At 41.6% G+C, this 24,818-nt stretch overlaps 1 protein-coding gene across 8 annotated transcripts; it reads right to left on the bottom strand.

Annotated features, from left to right (window-relative positions):
• Positions 1–2,465: 2,465 nt before the first annotated feature.
• Positions 2,466–13,615, bottom strand: LOC120736659 (ubiquitin carboxyl-terminal hydrolase 37-like). 8 transcript variants are annotated; one of them, XR_005696566.1, is made up of 22 exons: positions 13,394–13,608; positions 13,117–13,294; positions 12,938–13,022; positions 11,307–11,387; positions 11,053–11,108; positions 10,682–10,754; positions 10,490–10,573; positions 9,943–9,998; positions 9,521–9,623; positions 9,352–9,435; positions 9,142–9,242; positions 8,962–9,021; positions 8,730–8,861; positions 8,514–8,637; positions 8,277–8,428; positions 8,072–8,171; positions 7,855–7,931; positions 7,567–7,675; positions 6,900–6,957; positions 6,573–6,730; positions 6,393–6,486; positions 2,466–3,819 (listed from the first exon to the last, which is right to left on the bottom strand). XR_005696566.1 is itself a non-coding variant. In XM_040036916.1 (22 exons), the coding sequence occupies exons 5-22, from the start codon at positions 11,331–11,333 to the stop codon at positions 6,481–6,483; spliced, it is 1,560 nt and encodes a 519-aa protein (XP_039892850.1). In that variant the 5' UTR covers positions 11,334–11,387; positions 12,149–12,283; positions 12,938–13,022; positions 13,117–13,294; positions 13,394–13,608; the 3' UTR covers positions 5,864–6,480. The 8 variants fall into 8 exon arrangements, 7 of the variants coding, with proteins under 7 accessions (XP_039892850.1, XP_039892849.1, XP_039892853.1 ...); XM_040036916.1 differs by lacking the exon at positions 2,466–3,819 and adding an exon at positions 12,149–12,283 and having other exon boundaries at positions 5,864–6,486; XM_040036915.1 differs by lacking the exon at positions 2,466–3,819 and having other exon boundaries at positions 5,864–6,486.
• Between the last annotated feature and the right edge of the window lie 11,203 nt (positions 13,616–24,818).

Here is a 24,818-nt window from a genome sequence, read left to right as displayed (position 1 = left end):
CACACATTTCAACAGCGAACCAGCGCTAAGACTGTACTGGGCAGAACGGGCGTTCCTCACCGTACATGATGGTCTGCTAATCAAAGGGGACAGGTTGGTTATACCTGCAACTATGAGAAATGATGTGCTCACCAGACTACACGAAGGTCACCAGGGAGTGGTTAAGTGCAGACAGCGAGCACGACAGTCGGTTTGGTGGCCAGGGCTAAGCCAGCAGATAAATGAGCTTGTCCTTAACTGTCGGACATGTTGCCAAGTGAGAGAAAACCACACAGAACCGCTGATGCCATCACAGTATCCGGGGCGGCCGTGGCAAAAGCTAGGAGCCGATCTGTTTATGCTGAGAGGGAAAACCTACCTTCTTGTTGTGGATTATGCCTCAAGATTTGTTGAGATTGCCCCTCTCACACCTTCAAGATCAGAGGACGCGATCCATCATCTCAAAGGGATTTTTGCACGACATGGGATCCCCGAGCAGCTGGTAACAGATAATGGGCCACAGTTTTCAGGGCCAGCTTTTGAGACATTTGCAAAAGTGTATGGCTTCTGTCACATTACAAGCAGCCCGAAATATCCCCAAAGCAATGGCGAAGCCGAACGAGCAGTTAAGACTGTCAAGAATCTATTGCGGAAAGCTGTTGATCCACACTTGGCTCTGCTCGCTTACAGAGCCACCCCACTGCAGAATGGCTATAGTCCAGCCCAACTCTTGATGGGGAGACGGCTTTGCACCACAGTGCCAATACTGCCATCTCTGCTAGACCCCGCACTTCCTGATAGTGTGGTTGTCACCCGGAGGGAAAAGGAGAGGAGGACTAAAGAGGCACAGTCATATAACCTTCGTCATCGCGCACGCAGCCTCGACAGGCTCACTCCAGGCCAAGAAGTGTGGATAACAGACCAGAGAGCCAGCGGCACCGTTATTGGCAGCCACTCCACACCACAATCATATCTTGTGGAGGGACCTCGTGGGACAATTAGGCGGAATCGTCGGCATCTTGTTCCCATGAAACACTCTCCAGACCAAACTGAGAGCAATAATGGGGAGCCAGAATCTGCAGAAGCCGGGGAGCAGTGCTCCACGGACATGCCAGAGACAGTTTCTCCAGAGCTTCCATCTACACCCAGAACCAGATCCGGTAGAGTGGTTGTGAGACCAACCAGATTGGACTTATAACGGATAAGATGGAAAGGACTGTTTTATATAAGAATACCCCTCTTTCGTAGTATTGTTTGCACAATATGGGTAAAAGTGTAAAAGCTAAAAGGTTGTCATTTTCAAATATGCATGTTCAGAAGTTGGGAAATGCAGGGGGTGTGACAAGTTAGCATGTAAGAATTTGTGTTACTTAACGGGTTAATTAGAGTTAAGATTTTCAGTATATAGTATTCCTTACAGGTAAGCGCAGGACCAGACCTTCCAGCCACAGAGGCAGAATAACCCTCTAAGGTCTGGTGAGTCAATGGTAGTCTACCCATTGATTCTAGAAAGGGGAGATGTGGTGTAATTGCATTGTACAGTAGATGTTAATGCAGCCGGTCAGTGTAGTTAGGCTGATGGCAGCTAGAGGGCGAGACCGGTGTGTTTCTGTATAGAATGTTATGTTATGTGGGGCAGAGAAGAACAAGAAAATAAAGGTGGTTATGAATCGTACAGTGGACCCGCGTATAATTGAATAACACGACAGATATGAGCCCATTCGTCAATACTCGCGCTGAAGGCGAATCATATAATATCTTTATCCACTTAATAAAATTGTCACCAAAACCAAACTTTTATAATGTCTTAAACAGATAATCCCACTCAACACAATCAAAAGCTTTTGCAGCATCCAGCGATAGGGCCACTGTTGGATATACTGAATCATATACATAATTTTGCAAATTAACCAACCGCCTAATATTATCTGAACCATAGCGGTTTGGAACAAAACCAGATTGGTCTGCATGAATTATTTTCACCATTACTACTTTTAATCGACCCGCTAAGACCTTTGCCAAGATTTTTTGGTCAGAATTCAGCAAAGATATGGGGCGGTAACCACTTGGGTCTAAAGGGTCTTTCCCAGTTTTAAGAATAAATGTTATAAGTCCAGAGTGCACTGACTGAGGTAATGAGCCTACTTTGAACGCCTCATTATAAACATCGAGCAACAGGGGACTTAACATATCCTCAAATGCTCTATAGAAATCCAATGGTAACCCATCTAATCCTGGAGCTTTATTAAGTGGCTACTGTTAATTGCTTACGGGTAATCTCTTCCACTGTAATTGGAGCATCTATAATCTGCTGGTCGTAGTAGCAAGCTTTGGCGGTTTTTAATCAGTAAAGAATGCTTTGAATTTTCTGTTCATCTAAAACTACATTGTGTAGAATAAAAGATTATCTGGTTAAAAGGCCCTGAATCCATCATTTATTGTCTATAGAAGCTGAAATAACCCCCTGTTGATTGTCGTCTGCCTGGGATATGGTTCATACTGTCTTTCTGTTTAAGACGGTATGCTAATAAACGACTCGGCTTTTCTCCCATTTCCCAATATGCTTGATTAATGCGAAATAAAGCGTATTCTGCCTTTCTGTTGTACAGTACATTCAACTTATATTTAACTTTAACAATTTTATTCAACGTAACTCTGTCTTTTGTATGGGAATGTACTGCCTCAAGTGCCTTTAATTTGGCTTCTAACGTAATGATATTCTTGTTAGCTGCCTTCTTTTTAAAGGAAGCGTAAGAAATTATCCTCCCCCTTAAGTATGCCTTCATAGCATCCCACCAAGTAGCCAATGTAGTGTCCTCTCGATTATTTGTCTGTTTGTAAAATTGTATTTCATCTCTTATCAATTTAATAAACCCAGAGTCTTTAATTAAGGACACATTTAAATGCCATCTGCGGCTTTGAGGAATCTGTAAAATATTTCCAAGACATAGAAAAATTGGCACATGGTCCGAGAATACTATATTACCAATACTTGAATCTATAGAGTTATTCACTAAGGCTTCAGAAATAAGAAAGTAGTCGATTCTAGTATAAACATTATGAGGCGGAGAGTAAAAGGAATATTCCCTGCCTTCTGGATGCACTGTATTTGTGCACCTTCTAATTCCAAAAGATACTGTGACAGGTTATGAAAAAAGGCGAGTATGTCCGCATTAGGTGCATAGATATTACATAAAATTATTGGTGTGTCCAGTAGTTGTCCATAAACCAATATAAATCTACCTCCCTTATCTGTTATTACTTTTGTTTCAGCAAAGCTAACTGCTTTATGAATCAGAACCGACACTCCCCTACTTTTACCAGTTCCAGGACTGGAAAAGACTTTACCTACCCAGGAACATTTAAGTTTTAAGGCTTCTGACTTGCACATGTGCATTTCTTGAATAAAGGCTATATCAACTCTTGATAACTTTAGATATGTTAATATTTTCTTCCTCTTAATCCCGTTATTCAACCCCTTAACATTCCAGCTGGCTATTTTGAAATCTGTCTGTCTATCCATCTTATATGTTGTCTGCTTGACCTGGAGACAACATATAAGATGACACCGCCATGGACCTCAACCAGCAGGCTTTGTGTTACCTGTTTCTTTATACAGGAGCATGTAGGGGTGGACTGCCTTTTTATTTGATTACCCTTTTCTCATGTTTTTGTTAGTTAGGGACATTTTGGGGGACGTTATACTCTTACTTGTTAAACACATGCTCCCATCCACTCTCTTGGTCCAGAAGCTCCATAATCCAAGTGTCCCAACTCAGGTCTGATGGCATTTTTTCAGTGGTGTTTTTAACCTCTTGGGAACTTTCACTACATTCCTTACTTGATGCAGAAAGAAGAAACGAGTCAGGGATGCATAGCAAGCACAACAAGACACCAGCAGTCCAGACCTTTCACCAACTGAAGACATTTGCAGCACCATAAAACATGACAGAGAAGCGCTGGGACTATGTGAAAGGGTGAAGTGCTGCAGTAAAGTTGCAATGGTGCTATCTTTTATACAGTCTATGGTTCACTCTATTCGATTACCCTTTTCTCATGTTTTTGTTAGTTAGGGAGATAAGACATTGTCATTTGGTTTTATTCTTTTCATAAATAAGTTTTGCACATCCTTTAGATATGGTCCCTTTTGTTTGTTGTTTTGGGGTCCACCCCGAAGCTGTAGTTCGCTCCTTTCCTTTGTTAGAATTCAATCACTGTGAAAAAAAATCACCATCAAAATTGTACTGGTTGTGTGATGTGCTGCTTGGGGTCAGACAGGGGTGGATCACCCTTATATTATGGTCTGGCCACCCTTAGACAGGCCATAACACTAACTAAAATGAAAATTAAAACTAGACTTATAACTGGCTGACTGGTGTCCTTACCAGTGACCTTGGGTCTGAACTGTGGGCTCCTCTTTCCAGGTGTTCGTACTGCCTGAGTGGCACCAAGATGTGCTGTCTTGCCTCTTTTGGGTTTTCTGCATGTTTCTGGCTCAACATGCAAGTATTCACTTCTTGACGTTCGCTGTTGGTTGCAGCCACTTGAGGTTTTTGGGCTCATTTGGGTTCTCAACACTGGGCGACTTTGACGGGAGTGAAAGCATCCTCACAACATAAATCACCACACTACCTGCTTTTGTTTCAGATTTTTTCTTTATCCTTGTTAACATGTTTGGGTACTGGGTTTACCTGTAATGCATTTTGTGCTCCAAAAGCTGTTATTTTGTGCAGCTGTGCTCCAAAAGCTGTTAGCATGACCTTTCTTATCATTAGATTGTGCCACACCAGCACCTGAGAGAAAAGCTTTGAGTTTGATTTTGTGTTTGTGTTTTGCAGGCACTCAGGAGAATAAGTCATGATGTTTCTTGTGTTTGTCATGTTAGTATCTCAGTGCTTGTCAATCACCAGTCAACAGTGTCACCACTGTGAACAACATCCTGCGACTGTTTGAGCCAAAACCTTCGAGAAGTCCCTGCAGCCGCTTCAAAACTCATCACTGAGCTCAATCTCTCTTTTAACACGCTGGAGACAACAATGAAAGATGACTTTCTTTCATATGCTGCTTTGAGGGCTTTGTTCGTGAACAACAACAGAATCAAAACCATCCATGAAGAGACATTTCACCCGCTGATTAATTTGGAGAAACTGGACTTCCACAAACCAGTTGGAGACTTTGTCTTCTGGATGGTTTCAGAACCTGATTTCTCTCCACTATTTCAATCTTTTGGGAAACAAATATACAACACTGGGTCCGGTTGTTGTTAACTGATCTTGACTTTGTTGATTAAACGTTGCAAACCGGCCTTCGGTGTGTCCTGTACATGAGGTCATTTAGTACACCACAGCACGGTGAGTTTTTTGAGCTGATGAAGTTCAGCCAAAACAGGAAACATGCAGCAGGAGACAGTAACTTGTTAAAATGTTATAAAAGGTACAATTAAAGATTTTCACCCTACAGGGTTGTCAATGATCCAAGGATAAATGTCATTTATTTAAAAGCAGAAGCTGCAACTAATCGAGTGAATGTTTGTCTGAAAACTTAAACTGAACTCCAAGCGTACCATTGCTCCAGCTTACCATCTTTACCTGAGTGAATCAGTTTGTTGAACAATCTAAATGATTCAGAAACTTCTGTGACATCAACTTAACTAAGGCTCATTACAAATTTCACAAAACACTGCTGAATACTTTTAATATTTTTTTATTAGTTATTTTTGTTTTGTTGTTATTTTGATTTTAATAAAACAAAATAACATAAAGAATTAAATAGTTTCTTTGTTCTTTTAAATTTAATTTATTTTACAAATACATTAATAATAATATTACTAATAATAACAACAAATTAGTGCTGTCAGCGTAAACGTCATTAGTTAAAATGACGTTAACGCTGACAGCACTAATTTGTTGTTCCAGAGAGCAAGCCAAACACTGGTCTAGAAAAGGACGATCTCTAGTAGTGGTGCACTACTAGTAGATTTTGTTTTAACCTCCTAGGACCTGGTGTCCACATATGTGGACATAACATTTATGAGACCAAAATACAAAATTTTGCTCTTCAAAAACCTGATATCCACTTATGAGGGAGGACATTACACTGCCCCTGTTCAATTGAAATTTAAAATGAATGTCCTCATATGTGGATCTCATTTTTTTGAGAAACAAAAAAAAGATAGTCCGAATCTGATGTCTTTGTTTTTACATTCATCAGGTCCCAATCAACCCAAATGGCACAGAGAAATTAAAAATGCATGCCATGAAAGAGTTCAGGTCTTAAGATGTTAAAAATGTCCCTGCTGATGAGACCAGTGAATGTGGGGCGACGGTGGCAAGAAAAAACTCCCTCCTGGAGGAAGAAATCTTGGGAGGACCAGGCTCTCTGGGAGGACCCTTCCTCCTGAGGGCAATACTTACCAGTACTTGTCCTCCAGTGTGCGATGGTGGGCTGGGACGAGTGTTGTTTCTTCTCAGCATGATGATGACCTTCCTTCCATTTCCTGTTTCAGAACTGAGAATGAAGACAAAACTGGTTAACAAGGTAACAGGACATTTAAAAATTCTCTCACTTCAGGATGAGATGCTGTGTCTTCTTACGTTTCTCTTGTAAAACAGCATGTAGGCCGAGCGCTGCTGTTCCTCACAAGCTGCCGATCCTGTTGTGTGGAGCACCTGTGCGTCATTATAGGTGAGCCAGCGATCTGATGTAGAGTGCTGACTCTCCTCAGGATGGACAGAACTACAGATGTAGTGTCCTGAAATCACATTCAGACAAATGAATCCAACTTCTGGAAGTCAACTGATTCAAGCAAACAGTGATTTTGACTTAGTGCTTCTTAGAACATCAAAAGCTTTTGTGTGTGAGTCCTTCACTGAAAAGTAGCAAGTTTTCATTTTCTGTTTGTAACAAGTCTGTTGTTTTACCTGACTCTGTGCCTCCATAATGACTGATGATGCTGACAAGGCTATAACAGCCACCACCCTGAGAAGGAACAAATCCAAAGAGTGTTAGTTTCACAAAGTCTCACATCAGAGCCATAATTAAGCTGATTTGCTGAGGCTACGTCCACACTAATGCGTTTTCGTTTGAAAACACATCGTTTTCTCTCCGCTTTGACCTCCCGTCCACACTGAGATGGCGTTTTCCTCAAGGAAAAACACAGCATCTTGAAAACGCTCTCGAAAACGCATACATTTCAAAACGGAGTTGTCCCGTCGCAGTGTGGACACTCGAAAACGCAGACTTTCTAAAACGATGACGCATTTTAGTCATGTGATGCAGTCATGTGAGCAATTAAACAAAGATAGCCGAGTGCATTATACAGCAGTTGTTTTGATTGCTCTCAACTTTGACAGCCCTAAAAAAGATTAATATCAGTTTGTACATGCTCCGGATAGCTTTTCTTCCAATTCTGTAATTCTCACTCACTTTTGCGCATGCGCAGGACTGGAACGTAAGCGTTTTCGGCCGTTTCAATGCAGACGCACAACTATTTGAAAATGACTGAAAACGCTAGTGTGGACACGGAGTTTTCAAATCTATCAGAGCTAGTGTGGACGTAGCCTGAGACGTTCTGCAGTCTGTTTTTACCTGATTGGATGGCACCACCAAGTCCCTCTGCAGCCTGACGGGGTCATCCACCTTCTGAATGTTGTAGGTTTGTGTAAAGCCAAACCTCTTCAGATGCAAGATCAGAACTCTGGCAGAAAAGAAAAACAAAACACAAACAAGGTAGAAAATAAGAAGAATGAGTGTCAAACACAAACAGAAGATGGGAGAAAACGACTGCTCAAGTATTGTCTCGAAAAACTCTGATATTTGATGCGCCACAGTTTGGAAACCTGGTCAGTCGATCAATTCTGATGTGACCTTACTCACCTCGGCAGTGTATCAAAAGACGACTTCAGTTCTGAGGCCGTCCCTCCACAATCACAGCGAAATTCTATTTCCTGTTCCTGAACAACAGCACAGAGAAAACAGGCTTTATGGTAGAAAGAAATCTCAACATATGCACACACACATACACACAAACACTAACAAAAAAGGTGTGTTAAGATTGCTGACACTACAACTCTATTGGAATTTGTGATCTTACCTTCAAGTATGTCTCTAACATGTTTATAATAGACCCCTCTGGAACAAGGTCAAGAGACAAGCTGGTGAAGTCCTCTTGCTGTGATGATTGGTGACCACAGCTACACATTTCAGGAGTAACGTAGTTAAAGTAAAGATCAGGTAGGTGGAAAAGAGGTATATGAAAATATTGCAACCAGCTCTGCGTTTCTGAAAGACAGGCTTACCTCTTGCATGTCCTCATGTTTTCCATTTTAAAAATGTGATGCTCTTCTACTGGGCAGGTATAACTTTGGCCCAGGAGAGCTGCGTTCCTCTCCAGGTGAGGTGCGAGCCTTTTGACCTCATTGAGGAACAATGTTAAGAATTCATGAGCGTCCTGAAAGAAAAGCAGAGAGATTTAAAACAGCACATCAAAATCAGAAGGTAAAGCAAAAAACGAAATGTCCAAATAGCTGACACACTTTCTGTGCACTGCCGGTGTATTCAGGAGCTTGACTGCTGAATGCCTTCTTAAAAGCTCTTAGGTGGTGATCTTTAAGGCCATAATCTGTTGACTCATGACAGTCCCTGACATCGATGAGCCTTCTGTAGAAAGGAAAGGGTAAACAGACATTTCTGCTGTTAGATCTCTTTGTTCTTCAGGTTTTTGAAGAAAGTAGAAGGTTGACGTAGCGCACCTTAAGAGCTGAGCTTCTGGATCTGTGTTCCACAAAACCTCCTGACGCCTGATGTCTCTTATGAACTCCTCAATGTTGAGGAGGCTCTGCAGGCAGGAGTTCATGTAGCAGGTGTTTCCGATATTTGGAAACCTGACACACACGCACAACGTTTACAGTATCAGTGTAAAAGAATTCATTTTCTCCACTTTGACAAAGTGAGCTTTGGTCTTTGTGCACCACGTGTACTCACCCGAAGCAGTCTATAGTCCCAGTTTGACTTTCTATTATTTTTCCACCGCATGCTACACTGCTCCAAAAAGGTAAAAACACAAACACAAAATTAGGAAAGATGTCAGGATGCTGAGCAGTGTATGTGCATGGATGCATGAGCTTTGAAGTTGAAACATTTTGGAGGACGTCTTTCTCTTACCTGTTAAACACATGCTCCCATCCACTCTCTTGGTCCAGAAGCTCCATAATCCAAGTGTCCCAACTCAGGTCTGCTGGGATCTTTTCCGTGGTGCTTCTTACCTGATATAAATATATAGGACATAGCTGTGTGCCTCATTGCTCTTAATTGCTCTCATTTAACTGTGATGAGTAAATGCTTGATGACAGTGACTCTTTCCATAAAACATACCTTCCCGGATTTAAAAAGAGAGCAGCGAGACCTTTTTTGTGTCTTCACAGTGTTGCTCTCTGCCTCTGCATCGCTGTCAGTTTGCTGCAGAGGACGAACAAACATAAGTTTATTAAAAAGTACATTTTAAAGAGAATGTGCATTTCATATGTTTTGTGTAAAAGCAAACCGAGGAACAGCAGATGAACTGTCTCCATTTTCTCTTCTTCTTCTTCTTCTTTTGGCCATTTTCAGGGTCAGCTGGTGTGGCAGCAACAGAAGCATCCGGGATGCTGATCAGGAGAAAAGTGTAAATGTTGTGGAAATTTATAAGAAGGAGTACATTTTGCTAATACAGATTGCTAATAAAAGTGAATAACTGTAATGGAATACCAACATGAACAAAATCATGTATTTTATACATTTACACTCTACATTTTCAAACGCTAATCTCTGCATCCATATAAATAATAGACAAGACTAGAAGTAGTAAAAAAGATGTAAATACACAAGGTGGAAGAAAAATGCCAATAAAAGGGAAATAAAAGAGCTCCAACTAAACCACTGCTATAAATATCTCCAGCAGCATTAAAGACTGGCGCATTTCTTTACCTCTGATGAGACGTAGAAGGAATTTCCTTCTCTGCCACGTTTTGTTTGTGTAATTTCTGTTTAGAAACAAGAAAACCAACATCAGTAATGGCATAAAACAAACATACCAAGTGGGTCTCTCCATGAAAAGTGTCCAGTTAGAAAATGTGGTATTATTTCATATTATTTATCAATTTAGTGAGCTGTCAGCTCATGAAGCAGATATATAGGAATATCTTTAAATAAAATAAAAACAATTTATTCATGCCTTAAATTGAGTTTTAAAGTTTGTCCTATGAGATACAAAATCCTTCATTTGGTTCTGATCAAAATTCAGTTTTTACAGAAATCATCCATGAAGCTTCAAAAATGCATATTCACCATAAAAAATATTTAGAGAAACATCCTGCAAGTCTCTTCGAACTTACCTTTCTGTGAAAAAAAAACCGTTTAAACATCTTTGAACTTAATTTGAGGACATGGCTGTGTGCTAAATTGCTCTTAATTCTTCTCATTTAACTGTGATGAGTAAATGCTTGATGACAGTGACTCTTTCCATAAAACATACCTTCCAGAATTTAAAAAGAAACCAGCGACACTTTTTTTGTGTCTTCACAGTGTTGCTCTCTGCCTCTGCATCGCTGTCAGTTTGCTGCAGAGGACGAACAAACATACGTTTATTAAAAAAGTAAAGTCACTTTAAATTAACAAGTGCAATTTAAAGAGAATGTGCATTTCATATGTTTGTGTAAAAGCAAACCGAGGAACAGCAGAGGTGTCTCCATTTTCTCTTCTTCTTTTGACCATTTTCAGCAACAGAAGCATCCGGGATGCTGATGAGGACAAAAGTGTAAATGTTATTTTTCAAAGTGGAAATTTTTAACAAGAAGTACATGCTGGAGATTGCAGATAAAAATTAATAACTGTAATGGAACAAAATCATGTATTTTGTACATTTACACTCTACATTTTCAAACGCTAATCTCTGAATCAATATAAATTATAGACAAGACTAGAAGTAGTAAAAAAGATGTAAATACAAAACACCAATAAAAGGGAAATAAAAGAGCTCCAACTAAACCACTGCTATAAATATCTCCAGCAGCATTAAAGAGTGGCGCACTTCTTTACCTCTGATGAGACGTAGAAGGAATTTCCTTCTCTGCCACGTTTTGTTTGTGTGGTTTCTGTTTAGAAACAAGAAAACCAACATCAGTAATGGCATAAAACAAAGTATATGGTATGAAAATACAAAATCCTTCATTTGGATTCAAAATTCAGTTTTTACAGAAATCATCCAAGAAGCTTCCTTAAAAGTTTCAAAAATGCTTGTTTACCATAAGAAAATATTCATAGAAATGTGCTGCGAGTCTCTTCAAACTTACCTTTCTGTGAAAAAGAAGTTTAAACATCTTTGGACTTGATGTGATCGCAGCGAAAATCTCCTCAGCTTTGCAAAAGTTCAACTGAAAACAAGCAGTCAAAGGTTGTATATTTATAAACTTTCAGCATAGAATGTTCATACCCTGAACAGCAAACATCATCATTATGATGTATGGGGCTAGTTTGCATATTTTGGAATGTATGCTCATTTGAACTGTATGGTACTCGTCTCCAAGCAACTGCTACACAAAACAGGTCAAGTCAAGTGGCTTTTATTGTGTTTTTTTACCACGTGCAGAGGTGCTGTACAGAGTGAAATGAGACAGCGTTCCTCCGAGACCCTGGTGCTATATATGACATATACGGACAAACCCAGGACTACATAAAGTGCAGTGTGCATAAATTGCAAAAATAAACAAGACAAAACAGTGCAAAACTAGACAGAACAGGACGAAACAGACACATGACAATGGAGATGTGCAAAATGCTGAGTATTGTGCAAAAGTAACTTGGTGTCTGTATGTATGTGTATGAGTGTGAGATACTGCAGATAAGTGCTTGGTAGTGGCATGTGTGAAGGTGTGCGTGTGCCAGTGCAGTCACTGAGTGTTCAGGGGTCTGACGGCTTGTGGGAAGAAACTTTTCCGTAGTTTGGTAGCGAGGGCCCGGATGTTCTGGGACCTCTTTCCAGAAGGCAGCAGGGTGAAGAGTGTGTTTGAAGGCTGTGTGGGGTCCTCCAGCAAGCGGGTGTTATAAGGAGGGGAGAGGGGCTCCAATGATCTTCTCAGCTGCTCTCACAATCCGTTGTAGGGTACTGCGATCCAATACGCTGCAGTTACCATACCAGACAGTGATGCAGCTACTTGGGATGCTCTCGTTAGTCCCACTGTAAAAGGTGGTGAGAATGGATGGTGGGAGATGGGCTTTCCTCAGCTTCTGCATGAAGTAGAGATGCTGCTGGGCCTTCTTGGTTATGGAGCTGGTGTTGAGGGAGCAGGAGTGGTTCTCCACCAGGTGGACACCAAGAAATCTGGTGCTCTTGACGACCTCCACAGAGGATCCATTCATGTTAAGTGGGCAGTGACCTCACTGTGCTCTCCTGAAGTCAACAATCTCTTTTGTTTTGTCCACATTCAGAGACAGGTTGTTGACTCTACACCTCTACAGATGGCCCGCAGTGCAACCCTTCAACTTCCTAGTAGATGCACCTATATACAAATTTAAAGACCTAGGAGACTTACTTCTCGTCACAGAGTTGTGGCATTCACAACATTTTCAGAAAACTTGACCTTTGAACTTGAGGTCAAGGTCACTGATATTCAAACTGACCCCAGAACTTTAGTAGATGCACCAATGGCATCAATTCAAAATCCTGCCCCTCGTTCTCGAATTATTGTCTTGACCAAGCTGAGTATACAATTATGAAACAATCATTTTCCATTTTTATTTCACTATCTGTAACTAAGACAAATAAACAGTATTTGGGACACAAGTGGTTAGTGAGACTCCACATCTGATAACAGTATAACACACTGCTTATTTATGTAAAATTGTCATCAATAAATGTGTTCAAAACAGAAGCTACACTGGCTTTAAAAGTTTTTGTTAACTCTGACTACCTGTCTGCTCTTACCTGTTTCTTTTGCTCTCTGCTGTCTTAATCCTCCATCCAACTCTACAGCTATTTTTAGGGATGACATGATGAAACTGAAGGGTGTCTGGGCACCGAAAAAAGAAAAGAAGAGAGATTGGATTAGGCTGCAGCTGGCGTGCCATTCTCTCACTTCAGGATGAAATGCTGTGCTTTCTTACGTTTCTCTTGTAAAACAGGATGTAGGCCGAGTGCTGCTGTTCCTCACAAGCTGCAGATCCAGTTGTGTGCAGCACCTGTGCGTCATTATAGGTGAGCCAAGGATCTGATGTAGAGTGTGGACTCTCCTCAGGATGGACAGAATTACAGATGCAGCAGCTGTTTCCGATGTATGGAAACCTGACACACAAACAACAGTTTACAGTATCAGTGTAAAATAATTCATTTTGTCCAGGTTGAGAAGGTGAGCTTTGGTCCTTGTGCACCACGTGTACTCACCTGAAGCTGTCTGTAGTCTGAATTTTATTTTCCATTATTTATCCACCGCCCAAATGTTTCACTACGCTACTGCAAAAAGGTAAAAACACAAACACACAATTAGACACTGAGCACTGGATGTGCACGTATGCATGAGCTTTGAAGTTTAAACTTTTTTTTTATCATCAACAATTTTTATTTATTTCATTTTAAACTTCAATAACAGAGGTTAAGGATAACTACATAAATAAATAGTTTAAAAAACAAACAAACAAAAACAACAACAAACAACAAAACAAAAAACAACAACAACAAAAAACAAAACAAAGGGAAGTTATCCTATTCTTTCTTCGCACACCAATCCCCACACCACCACTCTGTCATTACTCCTCTGTTCTTCAAGTTACAGAAAGCCAGCTTGTAAAGGGGGACCAAATACAATCATATTGAGGCAATTTGTCTAATAAACCATAAGTCACTTTTTCGTAAGACGCCAACTTAGCCATTGTCTTTAGCCACTCTTCATAGGGAGGGGGGGTTATTTTTCCGCCAATGTCTTAGCAGGACCCGTTTGGCCGTAGTAAGAGCCAAAATAATCCATCTTTTTGTATAACTGGAAAAATCTCCATCAGAAAGTTCTGTGGTTATACCAAGTATGGACAGTTTTGGTGAGATACCAAATCTCCTTTTTAAAACACTGAAAATTACCTCCATTATATTTTCCCACCAATCCCGAAGTGCCGAACAGCTCCATAAGATATGTAAAATCAAAGCATTTTGACCATCACATCTCCAACATTCGTCCGTAGAGGCCAGGTTCCATTTATACAATTGTTGCGGTGTTCGATGCCACCTATGGATTATCTTAAGTTGAATAAATCTACTGCCTGTTTCTTTATACATAGTATTAACATTTTGAAAACATGAATCCCATTCAACTGAAGATATGTCCAATGCCATGTCCTGGGCCCAGTAGCCCTTAACTTTAAGGAGAGGGTCAGCTGACCGTTCTTGCAATAAGTGATAAATCTTAGAGGTAATGCCTTTACCCAAGGGTGATCTTGAGAGCAGGACTTCCATAGGGCTGCCCACAGGACAACTCAAGGGGGTTCCCAGCCACTTCGATAATGAACTATGTATTTGGACATATCTCCAGAACTGATTACGCTGCAACTTATATAACTCTACAATTTTATCAAAGCTTAAAAAACATTTAGTCCCACAGTCAAATAAATCTGATACATTAAGGATGCCTGCTTTACGCCACTGTAACCAGTCAACCGATGTCCCTCCAATTAAAATTCTTTTATTACTCCATAAGGTTGCCGAAGGTGATTTAATAAAGTCCCAGCGACCTGCCCTATGTAATTTAAACTACAATGTCTTTGCAATTATAGGATGGGTAGTTTTATGACTGGTATCAAACAGCTCCCTCCAAGGAGAAATACCGCCATTAACTTCCGTCTCTATATGGGACCAGATGGGTTTAACTGGTGCAGTAGGTAACCAAGCTCTAAGTTGTTTCACGTTCATCACCCAATAATACCATTGGAAATTAGGCAATGAAAAACCTCCTTGTTTTGCACTCGCTTGAAGTTTCTTAATACTTAAACAATGCGGTGAGCTACCCCAAAGAAACTGCCGGATTAAAAAGTCTAGATCTTTGAAATACTTATCTGGAATGTGTAATGGAATATTAGATAAAATATAAAAGATCATGGGTGCAGTCATCATCTTAATACAACTAATTTTACCCCATATTGTGAGATGTACTCTGGACCATCTACCAAATTCCATTTTTATTCTTTCAAACATTGGCTCCATATTTGCTTGAACCATCTTAGTGTATCCGAGGTAATTTGTATCCCCAAATACCTCAAACCATTCACGGACCACCGAAACTCCCACTGTTTAAGGCAAGGCAAGGCAAGTTTATTTGTATAGCACAATTCAACAACAAGGTGATTCAAAGTGCTTTACAGAGACATTAGAAACAAAAACAAATAAAAAGCATGATTTAAAATTGATTAAAACAAGCAAACAAACAAACTAATTAACAAACAAACAAACAAAACAGTATATAAAATCAAAACAGATAAAATCAGAACAATAGATAAAATCAGTAGTTAAAATGTTAGTTTTGAAATTTAAGCTTAAAAGTGTGGATTTGGTGCTTTATTCAAATGCAGCTGAGAACAGGTGAGTCTTCAACCTGGATTTAAATAAACTGAGTGTTTCAGCTGATCTGAGGCTTTCTGGGAGTTTGTTCCAGATATAAGGAGCATAAAAGCTGAATGCAGCATCTCCGTGTCTGGTTCTGACTCTAGGAACTGATAAAAGACCAGATCCAGATGACCTGAGGGATCTGGAAGGTTCATACTGGGTCAGGAGGTCACTGATGTATTTTGGTCCTAAACCATTCAGAGCTTTATAGACCAGCATCAGAACTTTAAAGTCTATCCTCTGACGGACAGGCAGCCAGTGTAAAGACCTCAGAGCTGGACTGATGTGGTCCACTTTTTTGGTCTTAGTGAGGACTCGAGCAGCAGAGTTCTGAATGAGCTGTAGTTGTCTGACTGATTTTTTAGGTAGACCTGTAAAGATGCTGTTACAGTAATCAAGCCTACTAAAGATGAATGCATGGACTAGTTTTTCTAGGGCCTGTTGAGACATCAGATCTTTTATCCTTGATATATTCTTGAGGTGATAGTAAGCTGATTTTGTTATTGTCTTAATGTGTTTTTCTAAGTTTAGGTCTGCATCCATCACTACACCCAAATTTCTCGCCTGGTTTGTGGTTTTTAGGTGTATAGATTGAAGTTCTCTGGTGACCTGTAATCGTTTTTCTTTGGTGCCAAAGACTATTACCTCAGTTTTGTTTTTGTTTAGCTGGAGAAAATTGTGGCACAACCAGTCATTAATTTACTCAATGCATTTACCAAGAGCCTGTACAGGGCCTCGGTCTCCTGGTGACATTGTGATATATATTTGTGTGTCATCTGCAGAGCTATGATAGTTTATTTTGTTGTTCTTTAAAGTCTGTGCCAGTGGGAGCATGTAAATGTTAAACAGAAAGGGTCCCAAGATGGAACCTCGGGGAACTCCACATGTGATACTTGTCTGCTCAGATGTGAAGTTACCTATTGATACAAAGTATTTCCTGTTTTCTAAGTATGTTTTGAACCAGTTTAGTACAGTTCCTGAAAGACCTGCCCAGTTCTCCAGTCGTTTGAGTAATATGTTGTGGTCAGCTGTATGAAATGCTGCACTGAGATCCAGTAAAACTAAGACTGACATTTTTCCACTGTCTGTGTTCAGACATATGTCATTAAACACGTTGGTCAGAGCGGTTTCAGTGCTGTGGTTCTGTCTAAAACCTGACTGGAAGGCATCATAGCAGTTATTCTGTTTTAAGAAGTAATTGAGCTGTTGAGAAACTGCTTTTTCAATGATCTTACTTAAAAATGGGAGATTTGAGATGGGCCTGTAGTTGTTCATTTGTGTCTTGTCAAGATTGTCCTTTTTCCACCTGGGTCTGGGTGCAGTTCCCCCCTCCAGGGGGTACCTAGGGTACCTAGACCCGGTTTGTAGAGTACGCTTGGGGAGTGTGATCGTGTGTACAGCGTCTCTTTATGTCTGTCTCCACGTTGGTTGAGTGTGGAGTAAGTGCATATGAGGGTGGGAATGGATGTTTGTATATGTGTGTGCCTGTATTTCTGTGTCTATATGTCAGGTTGGGTGTCAGGCGCCACCTCTCTGGGGACATCTTAGGCCCTCCAAGGTTTGGAGGCCTATCTCCCCCTACCACCACTTCCCCTGCCAGTGGCGGACTCCCTCAGACATCGGTGCGTTGGTGGTTCTTTGTGTCCGGGGATGGGCGTCCAGGTACACACCGGCTCACTCCTTGGCGGCCACTTATTGGGGCCTGGAGCCTGGGGCTCGCTCGGGCCACTTCGGAGGTGGGGTGCGCTCGGTCACTCAGGCACGGCTGGCCTGCGGCGGAGCTCATCGGGCGCGTCACTGCAACTCCCCCTGGCTTCTGCTCCGCGGCTGCTGAGTGAGCCCTCATCTGGGACTCTCCTCAGCTCTTTCTGGGACAGTGGCGCGGCTTGCCCTCTTGTTGGTCTCCTTGGTCTCGTGTTTCTGGGGGCCTCTGGATGTCTGGAGTTTTGAATCTTCTCCAATACCTGCTTCATGCCACTGGAGGACGGGGCTGTTGCCCCCCCACACCCTCTATGCAGATCATTACATGAATGGAACCTTTTAAAAAAAAAAACCGCGCGTCATGCTCAACAGGTGTACACAACGGGTGATCACAACCCACAAACTACACCCTTTTTGGCTCCTACCTCAAAGCACACTGTGTTCTGTTGATCTTATGTGCTGCACAATAATGTTTAATATTTAGTATTTACTGTCATATTCCCATATATCATTGTGATGCTGTTTATTCTATTACTCTTGTTCTCTTCTGCTTGTTTTCTTTTTTCTTTCTCAGCAGGTGATCCAGGTGATCGATATATGCATTTTCTTTTTCTTTTTTTTTTCTGCCCATTCTGTTGGTTTTTGTCTTTTGCCCTTCTCCCCCGTCCCTCTTCTCAGCTGTTTCTCTTTCCCTCTTTCTTTCTCCCCTTCTTTCCCCCAGTCAAGTCTGTCCCGTACTCAGTAAGTGAAAATAAAATAAACAATAAAAGGTGAATCAAATGGACCATTACGGCAAGGCTGGGATGGTCAATTTGGTAAAGTAAATCCGTTGGGCATCTTTCTTTGCCTTTAGACAACAATTCTGATGGCAAAAGAGCCAAACGGGACAGGCAAAAAAAAAAAAAAAAAAAAAAAAAAAAAAGATTGTCCTTTTTCAGTATAGGTTTTATTACAGCAGTTTTTAGTGGAACACACCTGATATTAAAGAAAAGTTGACGATCTGTAACAGGTCTGACTCTAAAGTCTTTGAGACCTTTTTGAAAAAACTTGTTGGCAGGACATCTAAACAGCAAGAGGAGGAGTTCAGTTGACCTAAGATGTCCTCCAGGTCTTTGCTGTTAATAGGGTGAAACTGTTTCATGGTGTTTAAACAGTTTTTCGGTGGACACAGTACATAGTCTGGATCTGCCGTTGATGTACCAATTGCTTGTCTAATCTTTTGGATTTTTTCTGTGAAGAATTTGGCAAAGTCATTGCAGGCCATGGTTGAATGAAGTTCAGCTGCCACTGACACAGGAGGGTTTGTTAGCCTGTCAACTGTAGAAAATAAGACCCGAGCATTATGACTGTTTTTAGTGATGATGTCAGAGAAGTAGGACCTTCTTGCACTCCTCAGTTGTAAATTATAATTGTGAAGTTTCTCTTTATAGATGTCATAGTGAACCTGGAGGTTTGTTTTTCTCCATCTGCGCTCAGCTTTCCTACACTCTCTTTTTTCATTTTTCACTAGTGTGGAGTTTCTCCATGGAGACTTTTTCCTTCCAGAGATAACCTTCACCTTAATGGGAGCAATTGTATCCATTACATTTAACATTTTTGCATTGAAGCTATTGACGAGCTCATTGACTGAACCTCTGGACAGGTCAGGTGTTAATGGGAAGACCTGGTTAAAGATCTCACTACTGTCTTCAGTTATACACCGTTTTGTGATCACTGCTGTTGATATATTTGTGTGGGCTGAGATTTTACTTTCAAAGAAAACACAGTAATGATCAGACAGGCCCACATCAGACACAGTAATGTTTGAAATGCTCAGGCCCTTGGAGATCAGTAGGTCAAGAGTGTGTCCTCTATTATGTGTGGCCTCTGTTACATGCTGAGTCAGCCCAAAGTTGCCCAGAGTGTTACTCAGGTCTTTAGTCCCTTTGTCCTGAGGGTTGTCCACATGGATGTTAAAATCCCCAACAATAATTACACAGTCGAAATCAACACAGATCACAGACAGCAGTTCACTGAGGTCATTAAAAAAAGTCTGTGCAGTATTTGGGAGGCCTGTAAACATTAAGAAACACAACTTTGGATGGGGCCTTCAGCTGTAAAGCCACATATTCAAAAGACTGAAAACTTCCAGGAGATAGCTGCTTACATTGAAATGATTCATTAAATAAGACAGCGACCCCTCCTCCTCTCCTGCTCACCCTGGCCTCACTGATAAAACTGTAGTTAGGAGGGGTCGTCTCGATGAGAACAGCTCCACTGTTACTTTGGTCCAACCAGTTTCAGTTAAAAACATAAAATCAAGGCTGTGCTCAGTGATTAAATCATTAATTAAAAGTGTTTTCCCAGCTAAAGATCTAACGTTTAATAAAGCCAACTTAAGTGTTTTAGAGGCATTACTTGTCCCCTCGTGTTTGGGAGCAGTCTGTGGCACACAAGGTATGTTTACTATATTTAAAGATCTTTTAGAGTGCAGCTCTCTGTGTTTTGACCAGGCCACATGTCTCCTTCTGTCACCTGAAAGTACAGAGATTTTAAAACCTTCTAGTAAACAGGGTCCCAGCTTCTCCTGGGAAAAGTCACCACTGCCATAATCCTCGCAGCCCGGACCCTTCACACATCACACATCAGACTGCGGAGACAGAGCATGAAGGTGGTAAGGAGGAACTAAGGGGGGCGAGGCTGGGCAATGTGACTTCGATTGCTCTGTTGAGGGTGGGGCTCGATGGTGAACCTTTGGCTGCTCTGGTGGGGGGTTTATGGGGGACAAAAAGGGATTGGGCCGGGGGGTAGATCTGAGCCCAGCATTGACCCGCTCCATCATCTCCTCAGTGAATTTCAGGTGTGGGGAGGAGGGAAAAAAGGGAGGGGGAGGAGGGTGATGGGGGTGATGGCCTGTCAGGGGTTTGGGGGACTGGGGAAGATCGTGGTTCCTGGTCCTGGTCGTTGGTGTTGTTGAGAGAGTTGGAGGAAATAGGGACCCCTCTTCTTGCCTCAGATGTCTCTCCTTTCTGAGGCTCTTCCCGGGTGGGGGCAGATGGAGCTCCTCCTCAAGGTTTCTGCTGGGCTTTGTCTGTTCTTGGAGTACTGTTTGTTCCTCTTTATGAGATAACTCCACGTTTATCTCAGCCTTGGCACAAAGCACAGATGGATGACGTATGGAATAAAACAAGTTGGAGGTGAACAGTTTCACCCCTGACTTGTTAAAATTAAATCCATTTGCTTTAAACAGATGCCTGCGTTCCCAAAAAATATTAAAGTTGTTGATAAAATGCACTGAGTGGTCAGCACATGCTGATATAAGCCATTTATTCAGTGTAAACAACCTGCTGAATCTCTCGTCTCCTCCTCTGACCGGCGGTACAGGTCCACTGATGAATACAGCTGCATTCAGAGAGTTTACAGTATTTAATAATCCAGTAAAGTCCCGTTTCAGAACCTCTGACTGTTGTTTGGAGACATCGTTTGACCCTGTATGCAGAACAATGTTTGTCACAGTTGGATATTCATCTGCAATTTGAAGAATTCTCTCCTTCAGGTTGTTGACCATATCATTAGGAAAGCAGAGGACTTTAGTGTTCTTACCGCACATCCTTTGTACATCCTTTACGGCAGAGTCACCCACAATCAGAGTTTCAGGCCTAGCCTTGAGCTTTCCCTGTGGCCTTTTACTTTTCAAAAAATTTTCGGACCTTACTTCACTACTTTTAGATGGATGGTTGTCCGATATAGATCCAGGGTCCTTTGATAGTGGAGCAAATCTGTTGTGCAGTTTCACATTCAGTTGTTTTGAAGGTTTGTTGTTAACCTTCCTATTCACGGTTGTCCAGTCCTGTTTCCTCTCGTATACAGGGGTAGAAGAGCTTCTCTGTCTCGTAGGAAGTGAAGGGCCAGTCGGTTTCAGCTCGCTGTGCCCTGCCTGTGATACGTCCCCCCCTTCCAGGAGACATGATTTATGTCTTGGTTTTGCACTAAGACAGTCCAAGGGGGGATTATCGCTTGAGGATTTATAATAGTGCACAAAGTCTACTTTCTTGGTCATGTTATCTGTGCTCCTTAGCTGTGTACTAGCTTGCTCATCGCCATTGTTTTGAATCAAAGGCAAGGTTGTTTCATTTCCACACAGTCCATTTACCTCCACGTTTACTTCTAAGCGATGAATTTTTGTCTCCAGTACTGCAATCTTCTGCAGGAGGCTGTGGTAGTCATCTGTGGAGAGGGAAGGCATCTTGTTGCTAGTTAGCCTAGCGGTTATCAGCTTTCCAGGCTATTTAGGCTGCTCGGTGCCCAGACGCTGTAATCAGGCTTCAGCTGTGTCTAGGCCACAGACACATGGAGCGCTGAGGATAAGGTAACTATAAAAATGTTGCTGTTTCTGTTAAGAACACTTTAGTCCTAATGATCTATAAGTGTCCAGAAGCTATCGCAGGTAAGCTCATACGGAAAAAAGGGAAAAAATCAGCATAAAAATCAATAAAAATCAATAAAAGAAGCAAAGCATTTAAGAGCAAAGAGATGAAGCATCCACACTGTTTAAAGAAAGTATGGGGGCAGTGTCCTGACATAGGCATTGCCTCTGATTTATCCCAGTTGACGCGATAACCCTGAAAAGCAGAGTAAAGCTTTCTAATACATTCTAATAGGGCTGGAATTGACTTCCCAGGCTGGGGTCATAAGTAACAACATATCATCTGCATATAATAGAAGCTTATGGTTAGACTATTACCCATCGAATTTCAAATATAGTTACATTATTTCTCAGTTTTTGTGCAAAGGCTCTATAGCAAATTACAAAAAGACCGGGGCTAAGGGGAACAACCCTGTCTTGTGGATCTCTGTAAAAGGAATAGGTTCTGATATGAGCCCAATTCGTCAATACCTACTCGCGCTGAAGGCGAATCATATAATAATCTTTATCCACTTAATAAAAATTGTCCACCAAAACCAAACTTTTATAATGTCTTTAAACAGATAATCCCACTCAACACAATCAAAAGCTTTTGCAGCATCCAGCGATAGGGCCACTGTTGGATATACTGAATCATATACATAATTTTGCAAATTAACCAACCGCCTAATATTAGTGCTGAACCATAGCGGTTTTGGCAACAAAACCGAGATTGGTCTGCATGAATTATTTTCACCATTACTACTTTTAATCGACCCGCTAAGACCTTTGCCAAGATTTTTTGGTCAGAATTCAGCAAAGATATGGGGCGGTAACCACTTGGGTCTAAAGGGTCTTTCCCAGTTTTAAGAATAAATGTTATAAGTCCAGAGTGCACTGACTGAGGTAATGAGCCTACTTTGAACGCCTCATTATAAACATCGAGCAACAGGGGACTTAACATATCCTCAAATGCTCTATAGAAATCCAATGGTAACCCATCTAATCCTGGAGCTTTATTAAGTGGCATACTGTTAATTGCACGGGTAATCTCCTCCACTGTAATAATGGATTGGATTTATATAGCGCTTTTCAAGGCACCCAAAGCGCTTTACAATGCCACTATTCATTCACTCTCACATTCATACACTGGTGGAGGCAAGCTACGGTTGTAGCCACAGCTGCCCTGGGGCAGACTGACAGAAGCGAGGCTGCCATATCGCGCCATCGGCCCCTCTGGCCAACACCAGTAGGCAAGTAGGGTAAAGTGTCTTGCCCAAGGACACAACGACCAGGACAGAGAGCCCAGAAAACGGTGGAAGACACAAAAAGGGTGCGGTCGACTCGCGGCGCTCAGATTTTTAATCGGGAAGTGGATGTTTTATGAAAAAAGAGTCACTGTCATCAAGCAGATTGGACTGAGTCTCAGACATTTGGAATGAGGAGCAAATTAGGACATAACAAATGAGATGCACACAGCTAGTGTCCTATATATAAATGAATATAAGGATAAGAACAACCACGGAAAAATACACCAGCAGCCCTGGAAGTTGGGACACTTGGATATGGGCTTGACGTGGACAAGAGAGAGATGGTATGGTGAGCATAAAGTGTTTTTAACAGGTAAGAAAAAGTAAGGACGGTCCGCCAGGGGAATGTAATTCAACTTAACAAATCTCAGTGCAGCGCAAGGGGGGCAAACATAAAACACTGCTCAGGGGCAATCCTGACATCTGTCCTAATTTTGATGTTGTGAGATTTTTTATACCTTTTTGGAGGCAGTGTAGGCATGCGGTGGGGAAAAAATAAAGAAGTGCAGACTGGACTAATACTGGAATTGCTTCGCGGTGAGTACACGTGGTTGCACAAGAGCGCAAGCTCACTTGTGTTCACAGAGGTGGAGGGGAAAATGAATTCTTTTACACTTGACTAGTAAGCGTTGTGACGTTGTGTTGAAATCATGATTTCCAAATATGCTGGAGAACGACATGCTCAACAAATGAACTCCTGCCTCTGCAGAGCCTCCCAATCTTGAGGATTCATATAAGAGACATCAGGCGTCAGAGGTTTGTGAGACACAATCAAGAAACTCAGCTTTAATAGCGCGTAGTACGTCAACCTTCTACCTTCAAAAACCTGAAAACAAAGAGATCGTAACAGCGAGAAATGTCTGTTACCGCTTTCCTTTCTACAAAGGCGCATCTTGGGCAGGGATGTCATGAGTCAAAACAGATTATGGCCTTAAAAGATCCACCTAAAACAGCTTTTAAGAATGCATTCAGCAGTCCAGCTCCTGAAGTACACCGGCGATGCACAGAAAGTGCGTCATACTATTTGGACATTCGTGTTTTTGCTTTACCTTCTGTGTTTGATGGGCTGTTTTAAATCTCTCTGCTTTTCTTCGGACGCTCATAGAATGCTTACACTAGTTCCTCAATGAGGTCAAAAGGCCGCACCTCACCTGGAGAGGACGCAGCTCGCCTGGGCCAAAGTATGAGCCTGCCCAGTAGAAAGCATCACAGGTTTTAAAATGGAAAACATAGGACAGGCAAGAGGAAGCCTGTCTTTCAGAAACGCGAGCAGAGGTTGCAATATTTTCATATACCCTTTTCCACCTACCTGATCTTTACTTAACTACGTTACCCGAGAAGTGTTGTGAGCTGTGGTCACCATATCACAGCAAGAGGACTTCACCAGCTGTCTCTTGACCTTGGTTCCAGAGGGGGTCGTAGTGGTAAGGTAGGAAACAATGTTGATAACCAAAGGTGCTAAGTTGAAGTCAGGGATCAAACGAATTCAAAAATATAGTTGTGGTGGATGTGGTCAGCAATCGTTAGCGAAAAGAGAAAGGGAGGGAGAAAAAGAAGGGAATGAAAAAAAAAACCTTTTTTGGATGTTAGGGTTGATTGTATAGTGTGTGCAATATTTGAAAGAATAAAAAATATGAACTTGAAATAATCATAGCCGCGGGGAAAAAAGTAAGGAAAAACCAAGGTATTTATCCCCGACTCTGCTTGTTTTTCGGGGCCCGGGGGGAGAAATAGAACGTAGTCTTCTTATGAAATTGGTGGAGAGGACGGGGGAAAAACAGCTGGCAAAGAACTTAAGATCGTCTTTTGATACAGCTGGCCAAGGTGA

The sequence above is a fragment of the Simochromis diagramma genome, unplaced genomic scaffold (assembly GCF_900408965.1).
Source record: "Simochromis diagramma unplaced genomic scaffold, fSimDia1.1 OVJJ01000615.1, whole genome shotgun sequence".
In the NCBI taxonomy this organism is placed as follows: Eukaryota; Metazoa; Chordata; class Actinopteri; order Cichliformes; family Cichlidae; genus Simochromis; species Simochromis diagramma.
This window is presented reverse-complemented; position numbering and strand designations above follow the sequence as displayed.